This window comes from Cebus imitator, unplaced genomic scaffold (assembly GCF_001604975.1).
Source record: "Cebus imitator isolate Cc_AM_T3 unplaced genomic scaffold, Cebus_imitator-1.0 Scaffold95, whole genome shotgun sequence".
Taxonomy (NCBI): domain Eukaryota; kingdom Metazoa; phylum Chordata; class Mammalia; order Primates; family Cebidae; genus Cebus; species Cebus imitator.
Window position 1 is genome coordinate 6,626,673 of NW_016107410.1, and position 20,056 is coordinate 6,646,728.

General features: G+C 37.2%; 1 protein-coding gene across 22 annotated transcripts in view; it reads left to right on the forward strand.

The window, feature by feature from the left end:
* Window positions 1–20,056, forward strand: part of R3HDM1 (R3H domain containing 1) — a 195,160-nt gene that overhangs the window by 124,217 nt on the left and 50,887 nt on the right. For all 22 annotated transcript variants that reach the window (XM_037741156.1, XM_037741162.1, XM_017536048.2 and 19 more), the window contains 3 exons: window positions 1,833–1,956; window positions 15,581–15,735; window positions 17,603–17,754. In XM_037741156.1, the coding sequence (XP_037597084.1) occupies window positions 1,833–1,956; window positions 15,581–15,735; window positions 17,603–17,754 (431 nt within the window). The remainder of the gene's footprint in view (window positions 1–1,832; window positions 1,957–15,580; window positions 15,736–17,602; window positions 17,755–20,056) is intronic.

Genomic DNA, 20,056 nt, shown 5'->3' on the forward strand with positions numbered 1-20,056 from the left:
TTTGTGTGTGTTTTTTTTTAAATAGGGTCTCACCTCTATCACTCAGGTTAGAGAGTGCAGTGAAGCAATCACTGCCCACTGCACCACTGCAGCTGTGACCTCCTGGATTCAAGTGATTTCCCCCACCTCAGCCCCTGAGTAGCTGGGACTACAGGTGGTCACGCCACCACCCAGCTAATTTCTTAATTTTCAGTAGTGATAGGGTCTCACTATGTGGTCCAGCCTGTTCTTGAACTCCTGGGCTCAAGTGATCCTCCTGCCTCAGCTTTCCAAAGTGCTGGGATTACAGGCATGAGCCTCCACACCCAGCCCAGAAGGACTGCATTCTAAAAGAATAACTGAAAATATATTAAACACATAAACCAATAACATAGTCACTTGTTATCATTGTCAAGTCTTATATACTGTCTGCTATACTTTTAAACAACTGCTAGCACAGTAGGACTACAGAAACCTGAGTGATGCATTGGGCCATGATGTCACTGGGTGATAGGAATTTTTCAGCTCCTTTATAAACTTAGGGGGCCACCCTTATATATACAATCTATTGTTGACCAAAATGTCACTTTTTGATACATGTCTATATGAGCAAAATTAAAGAATGGAACCAGTATAATTGTGTATTAATGTGGGAATGGTTAAATGGTTTATACAGTGAATGTTATTCAGCAGTTAAATTGAATGAGCTAGCTGTATATGTTTCAATAAAGAAAGATGTCTCAAAAACAATATGAATTGCAAAATAAATTTCATGAAGTTATGTGTAGTTGAATTTCCCTTATTTCAAAAACCTGGGACCAGAAGTTTCTGATTTTTTTTTTATTATTATTTGCATATATGCAATGGGATATCTCAGGATAGGGCCCAAGGTCTAAAACCAAGTTCACTTGTGTTTTATATATATCTTACACACATAGCCTTAAGGTAATATAAGCAGTATATTAAATAATTTCATGCATGACAAAGTTTTGACTGTAACCTGTCACATGAGGTCAGGTGTGGAGTTTCTTTTTGAGTACTAACATGACATGATGCTTGGTACTCAAACATGGCATCATGTTGGTACTCAGAGAATTAAAGATTTTGGAATATTTCAGATTTCGGACATTTGGATTTTTAAAATTCTCGGCCAGGTGCAGTGGCTCATGCCTGTAATCCCAGCACTTTGGGAGGCTGAGGTGGGTGGATCACGTGAGGTCAGCAGTTAGAGACTAGCCTGGCCGACATGGTGAACCCCACCTCTACTGAAAATACAAAAGTTAGCCTGGCATGGTGGCATACACCTATAATCCCAGCTACTCGGGAGGCTGAGGCAGGAGAATCACTTGAACCCCCAGGAGGCAGAGGTTGCAGTAAGCCAAGATGGTGGTACTACACTCCATTCTGGGCGACAGAACGAGACTCCACCTCAAAAATAAATAAAATTAAAAATAAATAAAATAATACATGTATGGATAATAGATATGTAGTAAATATATACTATATAGTAAAATCACCAACTACAGAATAATGCCTTCTACGGAAGTTAGAGTAAAGGAAATAGGGTGAGTCTTTAGCTAATTCGCTGATGTTTGGTTTTGTAAGAGAGACATCTGAAGCAAATATGGCAAAAAAATTAAAATCTAAATATGATTGGTGATACATATATTTTTATGCATACTGCATATTTGAAGTTTTTTTAATTTTTCAGTTTAAGAAAAATTTAAGAAAAATCAGTTTTCATGATTAGTGCTAGAAAGAATTATTACTCATTAAATTCTGAAGTTCCTCACAGAAAAACATATGTAATCCAAGTAAAACTGATTTTTTTCCCTCAATATTAATGATCCTAGATGCCAGCCTGTTATTGTGCTCCAGGCCACTATCACTCCAGTCAACCTCAGTATCGCCCAGTCCCTTCTGTTCATTACAATTCACATCTAAACCAACCACTGCCACAACCTGCACAGCAGACAGGTGAGTCGTGTTTCTTATGTCGTAACTTCTGAGCCATAGGTGTTGCTTTTTTCCATCTTATTTCTATTTCAGTATTGCTCTTAAGATAGTACCTAATCAGTCTCTCAGAATCTCAAATATGTTCATGCCTATGAGTTTGCAAACCAGTGAGATTAAAAGAGTGAGCAAATCTTACCATCCTCTGGAAAATACTACTCTGTCAGGTCTATAGGCTAAAGGGTTGGGAGCTGTACTGGGAATATCCTAAGTAGTGTGTTAAGTGGCTGCCATCCCTCACTGCCACTGAAATTGAAGCTCTCTTTGCAGCCTGATAAATCACCTATGGTAACAGCAAAAGAGAGGCAAGGCAAGATGACTTATGAATGGCTAACCAGAAGCAAAGATCAAAACCACCTAACCGGGATTGAGAACTCTAGCCTAGGGATGATATTTTGATGTTTTAGTAGGCATGCCTTTAAAAGAAATGATGTTCTTAGCATATTTTCTGTTTTGCTTTTCAGTTTGTTGATTGATAGTGAAAAGTATTTTTAAACCAAATACAATCTAAGTCCACTTAAATGAAATTTATTAAAACTCAGCATTATTTTTGTTTTAGTACTTTGCAGATTTTCTTCAAGCATTCACTGAAAACAATTGTGATCTCAGTGTATAAAACTATCTTACTGATTTTTAATGAACTCATTTCTCTATATGCTTCTCACCTAGATGTGTACCTCTGTCCCAGATGTTTAATAAGGTATTTATTCAGCCTTTCATAACTCTAGGAGTTGAAGTAGAATTTTATCATTGGTTTCTTTAGAGCTTTCTTAACTGTTTTTTGCTATTGGAGGCTCCCAGACTATGTGAGCGTGACTCACTGAGAAACCCATAACCTCCACCTCCACTGAGGCTGTTTACTGCTCTTGATACTGTGTGAAACTCTTCATGGTTGCTACCAGTTTAGGAGATGCATCTCTGCACTGGCCCATCTGATGAGTAGTAGCCATACTTCTCTTTACTGTTGCAGTCTTCAGTGATCATTGTGACTCCCAAACTTCCTTTGCTAGATATAGATCATGCTTAGCATAGCCATGTGGGATAACTTCCAGGTCCTTAATCTGTTACTCTTAGATGTTGTCTTGTGGTTAGTTTACAGGTTCTCCCCTTTTTAGTATGTTACTAGCTTTGTATTGTACGTTTGACAAATGTTCTTCCAAAGAATGTTGAATACAAACATTGGTCATTTTAGTCAAGTTAGAATTTTAGTTGCAAGTTACCTAAAATTTAATAATACAGCCCATGTCAAATATTGTAAACTAGTATATGATCTAATTTCAAAAGGTATCAAAAGTTGTTCTGTATTCGTGTTAACATTGGTTGTGGCACTGCTCATTAGCTTTATATACATTGGTGTTTTATTCAGAAACAATTTTCTGAAGTTTTCTGGACCTTAAGTAATTGAATTTTCATACTGTTTTTTCTTGACATTTTTCTCCCAGAATTATAACACAGACTATAGCTGATGTCATGATAATAAAGAAATGCACCTTCATGCTACTCATTTAAATTCCCTTGTATGTGACTAATTAACTTAATTCATTAGTACACTCTATTAATAAGGCAAGCAAAAATCCTTTGTTCTGTATTTGAGTTAGCTTACTAGTTTTGTTCTTCAACATGGCAAAACTTTTCTTCTTCCCCATTGTCAAACTGCCTACAAAATCACTTTCAATCACAGGTTGGGACTGGTGTGCTAGTACAAATGCTTCTCTGCAAAAAAAAAATAATAATCACACTTAATAGATTACAACTAAATATGCCTGATTGGGGGCCAAAACATCTGTGTATCAGATAGCATCTTTTTATCATTGGTAATATTTTTAATTGTGAGGTTTTCTCTGATGCTAGTTACGATGAGAAGGAGCAAACAATAAATCAGATTGCATCTGGATAGTGCTACAGGCACAAAAAAGAGAATCATGTCTTTGAAAAATGTTTGACATTGTGTTTGACTCTTAAGAGTCAGTCATAATATAACAGTTTATTAAAACGAGACTTGTCTTTTCAGCTATTTTTATAGTATCCTCTTAACTTGCAGCTTAAGTTATTTGACTCTCATTCAATTTGAAGAATAGAAGAGGAATAAATCTTCAAAGCATTCTTATCTGAAAGAAAAAGGAATTTTGTTATGCCAATAAGTATCATAAAAATTTCCCTTTAAAGAGAAGTTCAGCAGTGCCAGTGCCAACTATTGTATTGGTAATTGCATTGAACTTTTTCATAGAATTAGTGGGAATTTGAACTGTTTTTTAAAAGTTATAATCTAAAGACATTTTTGTAGTTAGCTCATTGTTAATTTTTATGTCAAAACTTACAGAAGGGCAGGCATGGTGGCTCATACCTGTAATCCCAACACTTTGGGTGGGTCACCTGAGGATAGGAGTTTGAGACCAGCCTGGCCAACATGGTGAAACTCTGTACTAAAAAAATACAAAAAAGTTAGCGGACATGGTGGCACACGCCTGTAGTCCCAGGTACTCAGGAAGCTGAGGCAGGCGAATCACTTGAACCTGGGAGGCAGAGGTTCCAGTGAGCGTAGGTTGCACCACTGCACTCTAGCCTGGGGAACAGAGTAAGACTCCATCTCAAAAAAAAACAGCTTAACAGAAAAGTGTGCATTTATATTTGTTTGTGCCCTAGTGTAGAAAAGTAAAATGTACTGGGAAATTAGCAAGATAGCTCATTGTTTTTGAGTTTTTTTTTTTACAGATATATAGCAATTGCTATCTCATAGTTTACATTTTTATATGGAAACATACTTCTGGGTTTCCTCTTGGTTTTTATTTTCTTACCTGTCTCATATTCTACTATCCCAATCTGATTAAAAATGAGAAATAATTTTTTACATCTATTTTTATATCTTGTCAAACAGTGCTTACCCTACAAAGTGTCAAGAAGCATTTTTTTTTATTATTATTACATACAAGAGTGAAACTATTCAGCCAAATAATGAAAACACTAATAGATTTGGAATGATTTTTTTTTTCACTGTGGCACAAATAAAGTTTAAATGTTTATATTTGAACTTAAAGAAATTTTGCCCTAAATTAACAAACCTGACAGCACAGTATATTTTTAGATCAGATAGGGTATGGGCAGTAGAAATACAGGATCTTTTGTTATTTTTCCTTTGGCGGGTAGGGAGGAGGTTGGGGAAATATCTCAAGGATAAAATGCTCTAGGTCGTTTATCCATGTGTGCCAGTTGACCACAACTAAAATCAGGACTAACATCATTGCTGGTGAAATGAATGTACTAGTCTTTTGTTATGAATGTAAAACTACTGAACTGTTCATTCAAAACAAGGTTGAGTAAACCCCCATCAACAGAAACAGAGGAAACATCCCTGGTTACATACATAAGACTTTCTGGACAATGGATTGTGTAATGGGAAAGAACAACAAAATAAAATCAGAATCCTGATGGCCCTTAGTCATTTTTAACTGGTGTTAGGCATATCACTTAAAGGCACTGAGTTTCAGTTGGACTCATTTGCAAAGTATGGAAATGTTACTATAATGTCTGTTGAAGCCTGTGTGTACTCTACAACTCCATGATTCTTTGTGTCTCATATGAGTCATTTCTAGTGCAGAAAGATAGAATATTAGAGAACTGGTTTGTAATAGCTTGGCAACCAACTGTCAATAACTGGAGTCCATGAAAGCAACTGTTTCAAAAGATCGGATTACTTGCCAGTTGCACTAATAGAGATTTATTACTTTAAACCTTTATCATAAAATGTATACTTTGAATACTGTAAAGTATACTGCATATAAGGAGTTTGGTATACTATAAAGAAACTTTTTCTGCAGGTAGTAATTATAGCAAAGACTTTAGGTTTACAAAGCTTTAGCTCTTTCCTATGTAGCTGCTGTTATTCTTATGACTTGAAAAATTTGTAGCTTCACCATATACATTTAATATTTTGCAATAATTGGCCTTGTTCCTGAGCTGTTGGATTCGGGGCCGTAGCACTGTCTGAGAGGTTTACATTTCTCACAGTGAACCGGTCTCTTTTTCAGCTGCTTCCTGGCTTCTTTTTACTCAGGTTTCCACTGCTTTTTTGCTTTTTTTTTAAATTAATGCTGTATGAAGGTGTTAACATTTGTTTATATTTTCCATTAATTGTAATACCTTTAAATCATGCATCATACTCAGAAATAGGGATTTTAATTTAAGTGACAGCTTTAGCTTAATATAATTTACCTATTAAAAATTTGTGAAAGCTGTTTCTAATTTATTTTCCAAAGTAGAATGGATGGCAAATTCAGTTTGGTTTTGAGCTTATCTAACAAGCTTAATGTTTTAAGCTTACCAAACTCATTAGCAGAAGTCAAATATGTTTCTCCCTATTGCTACACAACTTTTCAGGGATATTATATATGAAAGCATGACATCAAATGGACCTAATACACCTAAATGCATTTGAAGCTACTTGGGCTCGGCTCTTACCAACAATATAATTTAATTTTTTTTCATACAGTGATGTTGTTGCACACCTATGTGAAGCAAAATTATTCTGTAAAACTATACTTTTAATTTTGCAACCATTTGATAACTTCAGAATTTATTAATGCATTTTATCTTTAGTCTTAGTTTTTCAGTTAACTCAGAATCATGTGGTTCCAAGTTGATTAAGCTTTGTTACCCGCAGACTATAGCAGGTTCCTGATCAATGACACTATGTAAGAAATATGTTAGGATAACAGTCTTCAATGCATGCAGATTGTTGACGGAATTTCAAGGCACAAATTTAAGGATAACTAGGGTGTAAAAGGCAAGCAAGGGAAAAACAGCACTATTAGGTAAGCAGGTGAGGGGGCTTATTGCCAGAAGAGTTAGCCGTGTCAAACAGGGTCTCTAGATACAAAGTCAATAATTTCTTTATTGACAACTTTCAATCCAAGTAGTAGGAATTTTGTATTTGTAAATTTCTGGATAGTGGCCCTGGCTATTCTTGTTTTTTCATTGGTTCTGTGAGTATTTCTTAGTATGTATTGTGTGATTCAGCACAGATTCAGACATTGTATAATACCTACAAATCCACGTATTTCCCTTTTCCCTTCTCCATTAACCTGCCGCCACTGAAATCTGGAGCCAAATATATCTGGTAAGTACCCACAGATTTCCTTGAGTTGTGTAGAGTGTTCCATGGAATGGTTATTTAAACAGCTGTGAGCTGTAATCTCTGTGTGGCTGGTTCATTAGAATTGGTTTTTGTTTATGTGTATGTTTATTTCAGGCACAGGAGTGAGAGAAGAGAGGATAATAGATGAGAAGGGATAATGAAGTGTGATAGCAATAGCACCTGCATCTCCTTCAAAATACCCATAGGGATACCTTAACTTGCCCACCTACTGAAATAGTGCCACAGACAGAAGACCAAGTTATAAGCTTGAGGTTTTAACAATTGGTTTTGCAGATGCCTAGTTAGAAATAAATTTAGCTTTAGTAAAATTTTGGCTCATCTTTAAAAAAAAAAAAAAAAAAAAAAAAAAAATTACCTTCACAGCACTTCTATTATACAAGCACAGTCTTGAAAAAAAATTAATAGGTACTATTAAGTGAAGTAACCTTGGATTCATGGGTATTTTAAGCAGTTCTTTAATTTTTTTTCTGTGTTATTAAGAATGCCTTCCTTTAGAACAAATGTTAGTTCAGATCAGGTATATAAAATAAAACTAGCCTATTAATGCCTGTTTAGTACTTTTGTGCTGAGCACTGCTTTTCCTTCCTGCTCTCTTCTCCATTAAAGTGAAAGAGAGTTAAAAATAGAATATTCTTTGGAGCCCTCCAGGGAAGTGCCTGAACCATCAATTTATATTGTCCTAGTTCTCTCAGCTTGCAGAATCGATTGTGCTTTCCTCTGAAAGTGCTGGAAGAAATGGGATAATATTGCAACAGTGCAGTCCTTTAACAAAGCAGAATGGAAAAAAAAAGTCTATGTTGAGATCTGAATATTTACTCTGTTGTTTGGTATCATCTACTATTGGCATTTCTTACTCTACAAAATAGAGGCTTTCCCACAATATTGACACAAATACCTATAAAAGATTTTCCTCTACTTTCCAGGTTAAATTCAGGTGTATCACAGGAAGAATTTTCTTTAATTCGAATGTACTGAAATATACTTTTTAATGAAGAAAGAATAATTTATGTGTTAGCCAAGTTGGTGTCAGGATACTGGAAATACTCTTCTTGTAGCATTTTTTATACCTGTTGGTACTTTCATTCTCTAGCAATCTACTTCTCCTTCCTAATCTTCAACCTTCTCCCTCTTTTCCAGATTTCTTATACTTGGCAGTCTTCAAACTATACTTTTGACACTATCAGAACTCTGTACCCCCTCTTGCTTTGTCTGAATAATTAGACAAGGAACCTAAACCACAATGCCACCTCTCTAGGTGCCACTCTAACGGTTCATGCCCAGCAGTCTGAAATTTCTTTGTTTAAACAAAAGTTCAAAGGAATTCATGAGCAACTTGAACAGTTCAAGATGTAAATTTTATTAAGCAATGTACATAATGTGAGTGATACCTGTAATTAAATGATCCTTTATTTTATGTTAATTATTTTATTAATGATTTTGTCTTACATAGGCAACAGTAAGATTATTTTCTTTGATTGGATTAAGAGAATGATAGGGTGGGGCTTTTTGTTTGTTTTTAGTGCTTTCCAGCTGAGTATTTCTCGTTTTCCTTGTGATTATAGTAATTTTAACCAACATAGTCCCCAGTTTTCTTTTTCTTTAGAAAAAGTTCAATAATCTTTTGTAATCTTTAATGTCCTGCCCTTTAGAGAATATAATTCAAAATTATATACTCTTTAGCCAGTTATTGTGTTATATGTTTGTTGTAATTATTAGAATGAGTGATAAAACATTTCATCATGACTTCTGGAAAAGCCATTCATATACCTGTCCTAATGCCAGTAGAATTTCCCTCCTGGGGTACCAGTCATACTGAGCATCAAATGTTAAATGACGATTTTAGTTGTGATAGTTTAGAAAAGTTCCTAAGACCCTAATGGCTTTCTACCCAGTGTAGTTTAAACCTGGTGGGTTTTTCTGCCTTGGATGTAAATATGAATGAAATGCTACTCAGTGGATGGAAAAAAGCCATGGCTTCACAGAACTTCAAGACTTCACCCATAAAACATAGCAGCTCTCCTCAAACAAAACATATGCAGGTTAAAGCTAGTATTGCCCTACTGGGTAAAGTCTGACTTCTTGACAAAGCAGTCTGACTTCTTGACAAAGCAGCCTGACTTTGTGGAGAAGACAGCCAATATCTATGAAAACTCTGCTAGACTAATCTTCTATAGACTCGTCTGGAATGTGGCAACAGACTTTTTGAGCTAAAGCAGCCTCTGAGGCAAAACAGCAAAACTAAAGCCCAAAGAGGAACATTGGAGATTCACATGGAAATACTCAGACTGAGAGACAGAAGACAGAACTGTGAGGTGTGGAACCTGAAATGGTGTCACCATTTGAGCCAGCTCTTCTCCATCCCAATGGTCTTTTGTTTGGTTATGTTTTAATATTTTTAGAGATGGCGTCTCACTGTGTTGCTTAGGCTGGAGTGCAGTGGCCCTTCCTGATTGTTTAATACAATTTATGAATATAATCTAAATATAGTAAGGCAAGGAAGTACAACTTGGAAATACATAAATAGTAAACCACGAATCTTGGGAGTAGTGGGGAAAATAAGGGAAGGACTGTCCCTCACACAGAGAGGACATTATGGGCTAATCATATCAACTTATTTGCACCTGGTCTTTTTTAAAGCCCCCAAGTTCATATGGCTACCATCTGGACTGTCTACTCAAAAATTTTCACTCTGATTCCTATTTTGAATAACAATGCTTATATTCACCAATGTCTTTAGTTCAAATGAACAAAAAGTGTCCTTGTTGATTGATACTGTTTACAGTAATTATCTGTTCTCCTATAATTAAGTTTATCTTGAGACGTAGGTATGTTAAGCTACAGTAAAGTCTTCATTAATCAAAATTGTCAGGAAATGAAACAAGGCCAGGTTCTGCTTATTTGAACAATATAATACTTTTTCTACTTCAACATTTGTTCCTTAAAAAAGTAATGGAAGCATTATATGAAAAAAGGTTTTGAAATAATTATGTGTCATACAACCCAATTTTTATAAATAATGAAAATGAATATATATGTTGTTCTCTGCATAGAAAACTAGGCTAGCCACATATAAAAATGTACATGAGGAGTATCTATAAGTGATTATTTTCCCATATAGACTTTTTCTCTTTTTGTATTTTTTTCTAAATTTTCTACTATAAAAATCTTTTATGATCTATAAGGTTTTTTATAAAAGATGTTAAGTCTACATTTTTAAAAATATTGAGGCTGGATGCAGTGGCTCACCCCTGTAATCCCAGCATTTTGGGAGGCCAATGAGGGCAGATCACTTTGAGCTCAGTAGTTCAAGACCAACCTGGACAACATGGTGAAACCCCATCTCTACTAAAAATACAAAAATTAGCTGGGCAAGGTGGCGCATACCTGTAATTCCATTACTCTGGAGGCTGAGACAGGAGAATCGCCTGACCGAGGAGGCGGAGGCTGCAGTGAGCCACTGTATTCCATCTTGGGCTATAGAGTAAGATTCTGTCTCAAAAAATAATAATAAGTAAATAAATTTAAAAATAAAAATATTCAAATAATACCTTCATTACAAGCTTTACATACTAGATAAAAATTTAAACGGTTTTGTATTCTTCAAGTTCTTCCTAAGTACCTTGAGGTTTATTATATGAAATCTGTGTTTTAGCTGCTGTACAGTTTTCTAGGAGAGACTTAATGAGTGATCCACAAATTCTAGTCTGATGTGACTTGTATTCGTGCGAGTGTTACTTTAATGAAAAGGTGGTTAAAGATGTTTAATCTTATAAACCAATGTTACCTTAAAATTTATTTATTTATTTTTATTTTCTGAGATGGAGTTTTGCTCTTGTTGCTGGAGTGGAATGGCGCGATCCTGGCTCACTGCAACCTCTGTCCCCCAGGTTCAAGTGATTCTCCTGCCTCTGCCTCCCAAGTAGCTGGGATTACAGGCATGCGCCGCCACACCTGGCTAATTTTCTATTTGTAGTAGATACAGGGTTTCACTATGTTGGACAAGCTGGTCTGAAACTTTTGACCTCAGATGATCTACCCACCTTACCCTCCCAAAGAGCTGGGATTACAGGTGTGAGCCACTGCACTGGCCCAATGTTTGTAAAAATTCAAATTCAGGCCAAGTGCCATGGCTTACGCCTATACTCCGAGCATTTTGGGAGGCCAAGGCAGGCAGATCACCTGAAGTCAGGAGTTCAAGACCAGCCTGGCCAACATGGTGAAACCCCATCTTTACTAAAAGTACAAAAATTAGCCAGGCATGGTGGCACATGCCTATAATCCCAGCTATTTGGCAAGCTGAGGCATGAGAACCTCTTGAACCCGGGAGGCAGAGGTTGTGGTGAGCCAAAGTCACACCACTGCACTCCAACCTGGCCAACAGAGTGAGACTCTGTCTCAAAAAAAAAAAAAAAAAGACATACAGAAACCATGAGATAATGACTAACCAGAAAACGTTTATGTTACCTATTGAGTTTTATGAGACGTGGTATATGGGAATGGACAAAATCATGAAGGGGGATTAATAAGATAGATTCTTAGGGAAGGCTGTTTTTTCAAGTTCTTGGCATTATTATTTTTAATAGCTCCACTGTGTTAAAAGTTTCAATCCTGGCTTATTTATGCTACTTCTGAATGAAGTACTGATGTTAGTGTTTTTTCTTCTTTCACAATCTTTAAAATCTAGAATTTCCTGGTTGTTCTCATCAATCTTCTATGTGTAAAACCTTTGCTTCTTCACCAGTATTCTGTTCTTCCTTCATCTTTCACTTATCACTTCACATACCATGTTCATTCATTCCTGACTATTCCCCATTCCTCAAACATATTAACTGTTACTTTTTCCAAACCTTTTATTTTTGCTGGAATGAGCTTTTCCTTTAAGTCCAAGCTCAAATGTTACTACTTCCATAAATATCAGTCAGGACTAATTTCTTCCTCTTATTTTCATAAGACTCTTTATACTGCTATCCTCATACAGTATGGTGGCTAAAAATGCCTAATTTCAAAGATAGGGACCATGTCACATCTATCTTTTACTAACCCAGATGATGTCCTTTTTACTACCCTTTGTAACAGATGACCAGATGCTGAGATCAACTGTTTTGTATTTCATGTTGTCAGATTTTCAAAATGTGTGTGGCATTTGTAAAAGACTGTGTGTGTGTGTGTGTGTGTGTGTGTGTGGCAATTAGTAAGCATGGATATTAATGGAGATTATACTCCATTAAAGAATAAGGTGGCCAAGCATGGTTGCTCACGCCTATAATCCCAGCACTTTGGGAGGCTGAGGCGGGCAGATCACCTGAAGTCAGGAGCTTAAGACCAGCCTGGCCAACATGGTGAAACCCTGTCTCTACTAAAACTACAAAAATTAGCTGGGTATGGTGGTGCACGCCTGCATTCCCAGCTACTGGGGAGGCCTGAGGCAAGAGAATCACTTGAACCCAGTAGGTGGTGGTTGCAGTGAGTCAAGATTGTACCACTCTACTCCAGCCTGGGTGATAAGAGTGAGACTACATCTGAAATCAAAAGAAAACACAAGATATCATTGGAAATTTACTGATGCAGTTTTCATGATGTAGCCAGGCATGGTGGTACGCACCTGTAGTCCTAGCTACTCAGGAGGCTGAGGCAGGGAGGATCCCTTGAGCCCAGGAGCTCGAGGGTACAGTGGGCTATGAACATGCCACTGCACTCCAGCCTGGACAACAGAGTGAGACCCCATCTCTAAAACAAAACAAAAAAACAAATTCCATGTTGTAGTGCCCAACTGACCCCACATTAATTCACCATGACATTGTTTCTATAGGTATTTATTGAAAGCCTTCTGTCTCAGACCTTTTTATCATAATAGAGAATTTTAGGCAGGAGACCTCCAAGACGAATCTCAAAAAATTCTTAAATTTAGGTAAGTAGAAAAAAATAAGGCCAAGGCAGGTGGATCGCCCGAGGTCAGGAGTTAGAGACAAGCCTGGCCAATGTGGTAAAACCCCATCCCCAGTAAAAAGATAAAAATTACCCAGGTGTGGCAGCACACATCTGTAATCCCAGCTACTCAGGAGACTGAGACAGGAGAATCACTTGAACCCAGGAGGCAGAGGCTGCAGTGAGCCCAGGTCGTACCGCTGCAGTCCAGCCTGGGCAACAGAGCAAGACTCTGTCTCAAAAAAAAAAAAAAAATCAGAACCACATTTGCACATAAATTGGCTTTGTTTTTTAAAGTTTTCTTTCAAGGCAACTTATAACCTTGAATATTTCTTGAATAGACTACAGAAGTAATATGCATAACATTTTTAGTTTCTTAGGGGGATATGACTGCTTTAAGTCAAATTATTTTAAGTCATATTACAGTGAATTCTGCCCGATGTATAGTTTGTTTTCATTTTAGTAGACTGTAATTCTGCCAAGTCTGTTATAAGAAGTTATTATCCCAGTCTATACAGAACCCAAATTCTGATGCTGCAATAGATGTATGCATGTGTTGAGGTGGCATTTCCAACACAAAAAAGGCGTCATGTTCACATTTCTTTTCCATTCCTGTCTTTTATTTTCCTGAGGGTGGAAATTTGTTGTTGTATGTTTTAATGGTGTTTGGAATTTGGGGTATAAATTTGAAATACTTGTCATTTGATGAACTGAAAATAGTGTAAAATGTTCATTTTTAGATTAAAAAGGAAGAAGTTTATTCTGTTCTCTGCCTTTACCTGCCTAAGTTTAAGTAGTATAGGAAATTCACAAGGAATAAAGGTTTAGCAAACAGCATATTATCAATTAGTTTATTACAGATAAGGACTAGAATACACTTTTTTTTTCCTTTGGTACAAAGTTACATTGGTGAGAAGGAAGTCATTGGAAACATGACCATAAAGTACTGTTGCCATAGAAGTAACATCATTTTTACAAAAACCCTTCACTGTTAAGGGATTCACTATAACAATTTTTACTTTGGTTTTGGCTTTTTTCTGTTTTTGGTTGATTTGGTTGTGTTTGTTTTTTGGGACAGGGTCTCACGCTATTGCTTAGGCTGGAGTGCAGTGGCACTATCTTGTATTTTTTTGTGGCGACAAGATTTGGCCATGTTGCCCAGGCTTGTCTCAAACTCCTGAGCTTACCCACCTCCATCCACCCAATCCATCCACCTCCCAAAGTGCTGGGATTATAGGCATGAGCCACCACACCTGGCCAGGATTTTCACTTTGTTATTTTTAATGTGTCGCTTTATTACTAGATGCACTTTGTAGTTACATTTTTGGAGAAGATGGATGCTCAATTTTATTCAGTTATTTGGTCCTTAAGCAGAATTACTAAGGCTGCCAGACAGCTTTGGTGATGCTGTTGTTTATAATCAGTACTTGAAATTGCCTTTTCCATTGCTTTAGGAATTAGTGAGGATGTAAATGAAAACTGATAACAAAATACATTTATGGTGTTATCAGGGAAACAATTTCATTGCCCTTTAGCTGTTAAAGTCTTTATATGTGGTGCTCTAATTCAGTTCATCTTTGTAAAAACTTTTCAGTACTCTGAAGCTAGATGATTATTTTTACCTAGTTCCTTAAAACACACACACAAAAAAAACTTTGGGTAGCATCTAGTAATTTACAGGAGTCTTTAGCTAATTAATATACCTGAAAGAATCCTCTTAGGATCAGGAGACAAAATACAATTCATATTCGCTACTTAGAGCTTATCATTGCAGATTCTTATTTAAGTGAATAAGTTTACTTGATAAATGTATGCTGTTAACGTACCACTTAAATTACCACCAGTCAGTTTAGGTATTTGCCTTGTGACCAAGATTACTTGATTTGTTTAATGATCTGTCAAGTGACCTTAATCATACAATGAATAAATAATCTAAAAAATTACTGTATAACTCCATTCGCCTGTGTCTTCAACATATTCAAAACTGGTTATCTCCCCCACTCTTTTTTTTTAATCCCCAGCAGGGACCGTTTTATGGGAATGGAACCTCTGCAGATGCACAGAGCCCCATGCTTGTGTTAATGTTCTGCTGTTACCAATTTGAAATTCTTAACAGTTTTTTTTTTTTTTTGACAAGGGGCCCTGCATAATTTATCATTTACTCTGGGCCCATGTTAAATAGCAACTCCTCGTCCTGAGAAACTAGTCGTCATAAAAGATTGTAATATTTCCTGAATAGTAATTGTTCTGTGTTATCTGAGTATATAACCCTATAAATTTTCACAGCTGTAGAAGAAATCTTTGTAGGCAGATTTTATTTCAATATATTTTAGTGAGGGAATGTAGGTAACGTAGGCTATAAGTGTTATTTCATAATAGATGGTTTTAGGGATTTGCCATTTAATCAAAATTTTGTTATTTTAGAACATAAAAGTACTTGCTTAAATTTTGTTTAAATCTTATTAGATGAAATGAATTTAGAGCAGGAATTAATTCATTGTGCCATTACAGGTTATCAAGTTATACCCAACCAGCAGCAAAACTACCAAGGAATAGTTGGAGTTCAGCAACCCCAGAGTCAAAGCCTAGTCAGTGGCCAACCCAACAGCATTGGAAATCAAATTCAAGGAGTGGTCATCCCCTATACTTCAGTGCCAACGTATCAGGTATATTGTCTCTTTTAAGTACTTCGGTTAGAGATGATTTTGAATAAATTAGCTGTACAACTATATCTTCTGTGTTATCCTTTTAATACAAGAGAAACACTTCTGTATTATACTTCATAGTCTTAAGAGTTTTATTAGTCATAGCAGCTTTGTTTTATCCTCATTTTATTGCATTATTCATTTACTTTATTAATGTTTAGGTTATCTGAAACACATTGATATTGGCAAATAAATACTGCCTGGCATTGTCTTACGTTTCCAGCAATATAGGTAGGTGAGCAAATGTCTCGTTCTATTCCTCATCTCCTTAGAAAGTCTTCATTGCTGGGAGAGAGAAATAGGATGGAAAACAGAGGTTGGGGAGTAGGTATTTGAAATAGTGAGATACAGTATAGACCATAAATCTGTAGTTACAGAATAGGGAAGTATGTGCAGTTTCCTGTGCTCTGACTGATTTTTTCCTTCCTCTCTTCCATTCCAAAAAGCAAAAATATGTCTCTTATTTTAAAATGTTACAGATTTTAGGCCAGGCACAGTAGCTCAGACCTGTAATCCCAGCATTTTGAGATACCTCGGCGGGCAGATTACTCGAGGTCAAGAGTTCGAGATCAGCCTGGCCAACATGGTGAAACCCTGTTTCTACTAAAAAAAAAATAAAAAATACAAAAAATGTCTGGGCAAGGTGGTGGGCACCTGTAATCCCAGCTACTCAAGAGGTTGAGGCAGGAGAATCACTTGAACCCAAGAAGCGGAGGTTGCAGAGAGCCAAGATCACACCACTGCACTCCAGCCTGGGCAACAGAGAGACTCTGTTTTACATTAAATTTTACATTAAAATGTTACAGATTTTAATGTATAGTTCTAAAGCAGAAATACCTGTTATTTCATGAATAAGCAGCTATCTTCAATACGATTCATTTTCAAAAATTTGTTTTACCTTTCTTTATGGAATTACCTGCAAGAGAGTTTATTTTATTAGCCTAATCATTTTTCATAGCTGAGTCTGATTTTAAGAACTCCAGGCCAGGGCCGGGTACAGTGGCTCATGCCTGTAATCCCAGCACTTTGGAAGGCCAAGGCGGATGGATCACTTGTGGTCAGGAGTCTGAGACCAGCCTAGCCAACATGGTAAAACCCGTCTCTACTAAAAATACAAAAATTAGCCAGGTGTGGTGGTAGGTACCTATAATGCCAGCTACTCAGGAAGCTGAGACAGAAGAATTACTTTAACCCGGGAGGTGGAGGTTGCAGTGGGCTGAGATTGCGCCACTGCATTCCAGCCTAGATGACAGAGAGAGACTCAGTCACAAAAAAAAGAGAGAGAGAGAACTCCAAAGACTGCTTTCATTCATCTCAACAAGGAGAGAGTAAACTACTTGGGAAGTTAAAATGTACATGCATTTTATCTAAACATGTGTAAACATGTGGCTAACAGGAAAGTCTGTTGGCAGCGTTAGCTTATTTCTGACTGCTCATGCTTTAAAAATTTATGGAGACTGTTGGGTTCCGTGGCTCACTCCTGTAATCCCAGCACTTTGGGAAGCCAGTGTGGGCGAATCACTTGAGGTCAGGAGTTCAAGACCAGCCTGACCAACATGGTGAAACCCATCTCTACTAAAAATACAAAAATTTGCCAAGTGTGGTGGCGCATGCATGTAGTCCCAGGTACTCAGGAGGCTAAGGCAGGAGAATTGGTTCAATCTGGGAGGCGGAGGTTGCAGTGAGCCAAAATTGTACCACTACACTCGAGCCTGGAAAACAGAGTGAGACTTCATCTCAAAAAAAGTTTATGGAGGCTAAAAACATGAACATTTGCAAGTCTTTGAAAAAAAACCTTTTTCTCTTGAAATTGTCTTTCTTATTTTAGGTTTCACTGCCTCAAGGTTCTCAAGGAATTGCCCATCAGACTTATCAACAACCTGTTATGTTCCCTAATCAGTCTAATCAAGGATCTATGCCTACAGCAGGAATGCCTGTTTACTATAGTGTAATTCCACCTGGTCAACAAAATAATTTAAGGTGAGTATGACTAAGTAACCTAATCTTCCAGCTTCCCATTGTTTACCAGGATTATCATCCGTTGCTAGTTTTAAAGTTGACTAAGGGGCATTACTTGAGAACATTCTCTAATGTAGAATAGAAACTATAATGCAGTCTATTTTTAAAATACTTCTTTCGGCTGGGTGCGATGGCTCACACCTGTAATTCCAGCACTTTGGGAGGCTGAGGTGGGTGGATCACCTGAGGTCAGGAGTTCAAGACTGGCCTGGCCAACATGGAGAAACCCTATCTCTACTAATAATACAAAAATTAGCAGGGCAAGGTGGCACAAACCTGTAATCCCAACTGCTCGGGAGGCTGAGGCAGAAGAATCATTTGAGCCCAGGAGGCGGAGCTTGTAGTGAGCCAAGAATGTGCCATTGCACTCCATTTTGCGTGACAAGAGTGAACCTCTGTCTCCATTCATTGATTTATTCATTCATTCATTCATTCATTTCAGTAAAATCGAAACAAGCAAAGCAGTCCATATAAAAACTAAAGGCAAGTCAAATCTCTCTTGTGCCTAAAAATTAGGCCAGTCGTCTTTTACTCACACAAATGGAGTAACAGTTGGCTATAGGCTTTGGAGATTGGAGTGTAATATTTAAGATTTTCATAGGGGTCTGGAAGGATTGTATTTCCTGTGTATAACTTTAGCAGCAAAATATCTTTCTGGAATATTTCCGGCTTAGGGAAGCTCATTTTTCATCAGTAAGGCGAGCACGTGTAGTCCCAGCTACTCGGGAGGCTGAGGCAGAAGAATCACTTGAACCTGGGAGGCAGAAGTTGCAGTGAGCCAAGATCACACCACTGCACTCCAGCCTGGGCGACAGAGTGAGACTCCGTCTCAAAAAGAAAAAAGAAAGTAGGTTGGTCTAAATTGTGAGAAAATATGATTGACAGGTGGGAAAGGTGATTGGCAGATTGGAAAGATGAGGTAGTTGGGGTTTCACCACAAGCATAATCAAGCTACATGGTTCTTCATAGGACATGTGTGCAGAAAATGGCGTTAACATGATCTGAGGGTGGAGCTTTAGGCCCTCTTATGCCAAAAGGTCACTCTCTGGGTACCCGCTCAGGCCTAGTTGAAGGGTTTGCCATCACAGCTTGAACTAGACATGAGCTGCCCCCTAGATCCTGAAAAACAGCTTTAAACACCTGTTATGTAGTTACCCACAGTCAGAAATGCTATCTATAAAGAAAATAGAGTTTAGTTATATATTGCCTGGCCACATGACTTCCTAGTGGGAGTTTTAAGATTAGCTAAAAGTAAGCAATTAAAAGCAAGCAAAGCCGGTTAAGTTTGGCAGACTGATTAGGTTAGCCCGCTGTTTCACCTGGGTGGTTGCCAGAGGGGCAGCTGTCCTCCTTTTAAGGCTCTTGAAAATAGTTTTGCAGTTCCTTGAAGTTAAATATATAGTTACTATATAACTTAGCAGTTCCACTCCTAGGAATATACTCCTCCAAAATTAAAAACCGTGTTCTCATAAAAGTGTGTACACAAATCTTCATATGAATATCAATATTCATAATAGCCAAAAAGTAAAAACAACCCAAATGCCTGTCAAGTGATGAATGGATAAATAAAATGTGGCATATTTATGCAATGGAATATTATTTAGTCATAAAAAGGAATAAAGTTTTATAGATGAACCTTGAAAGCATTTTGCTAAGTGAAAGAAGCCACAAAAGGAAGGCCATATAATGTATCAACGTATCATTCCATTCATATGAAATGTACAGAATAGGCAAGTCCACAAAGACAGAAAGTAGGGTAGTTTTTACCAGGAGGTGGGGGATATTGGATATCCCAAGTAGGGTAGCTTTTACCAGGAGGTGAGGGATATTGGATATCCCTTAGGGATATTGGAAGGTATCGAATTTCTTTTTAGGATGGAGGAAATGTTCTGGAATTAAATAGTGATGTTAGTTTTACTGTATTGTAAATATACTAAGTCCCACTGAATTGTACACTTTAAAATGGTTAAAATTGTGCATTTTATGTAATGTAAATTTTATCTCAATGAGAAAATTAAAAATAAAGTATGAGGGCATTTTCTTTTTAGAAAAAAAAAAAGAATGGGGACCTAAGTTACCGTCACTGATAAGAGGTTGTTAGGCCGGAGGCAGTAGCTCACGCCTGTAATCCCAAAACTTTGGGAGGCTGAGGCAGGTGGATCACCTGAGGTCAGGAGTTCGAGACCAGCCTAGCCAACATGGTGAAACCCTGTCTCTACTAATATACAAAAAATTAGCCCGGCATGGTGGCGGATGCCTGTAG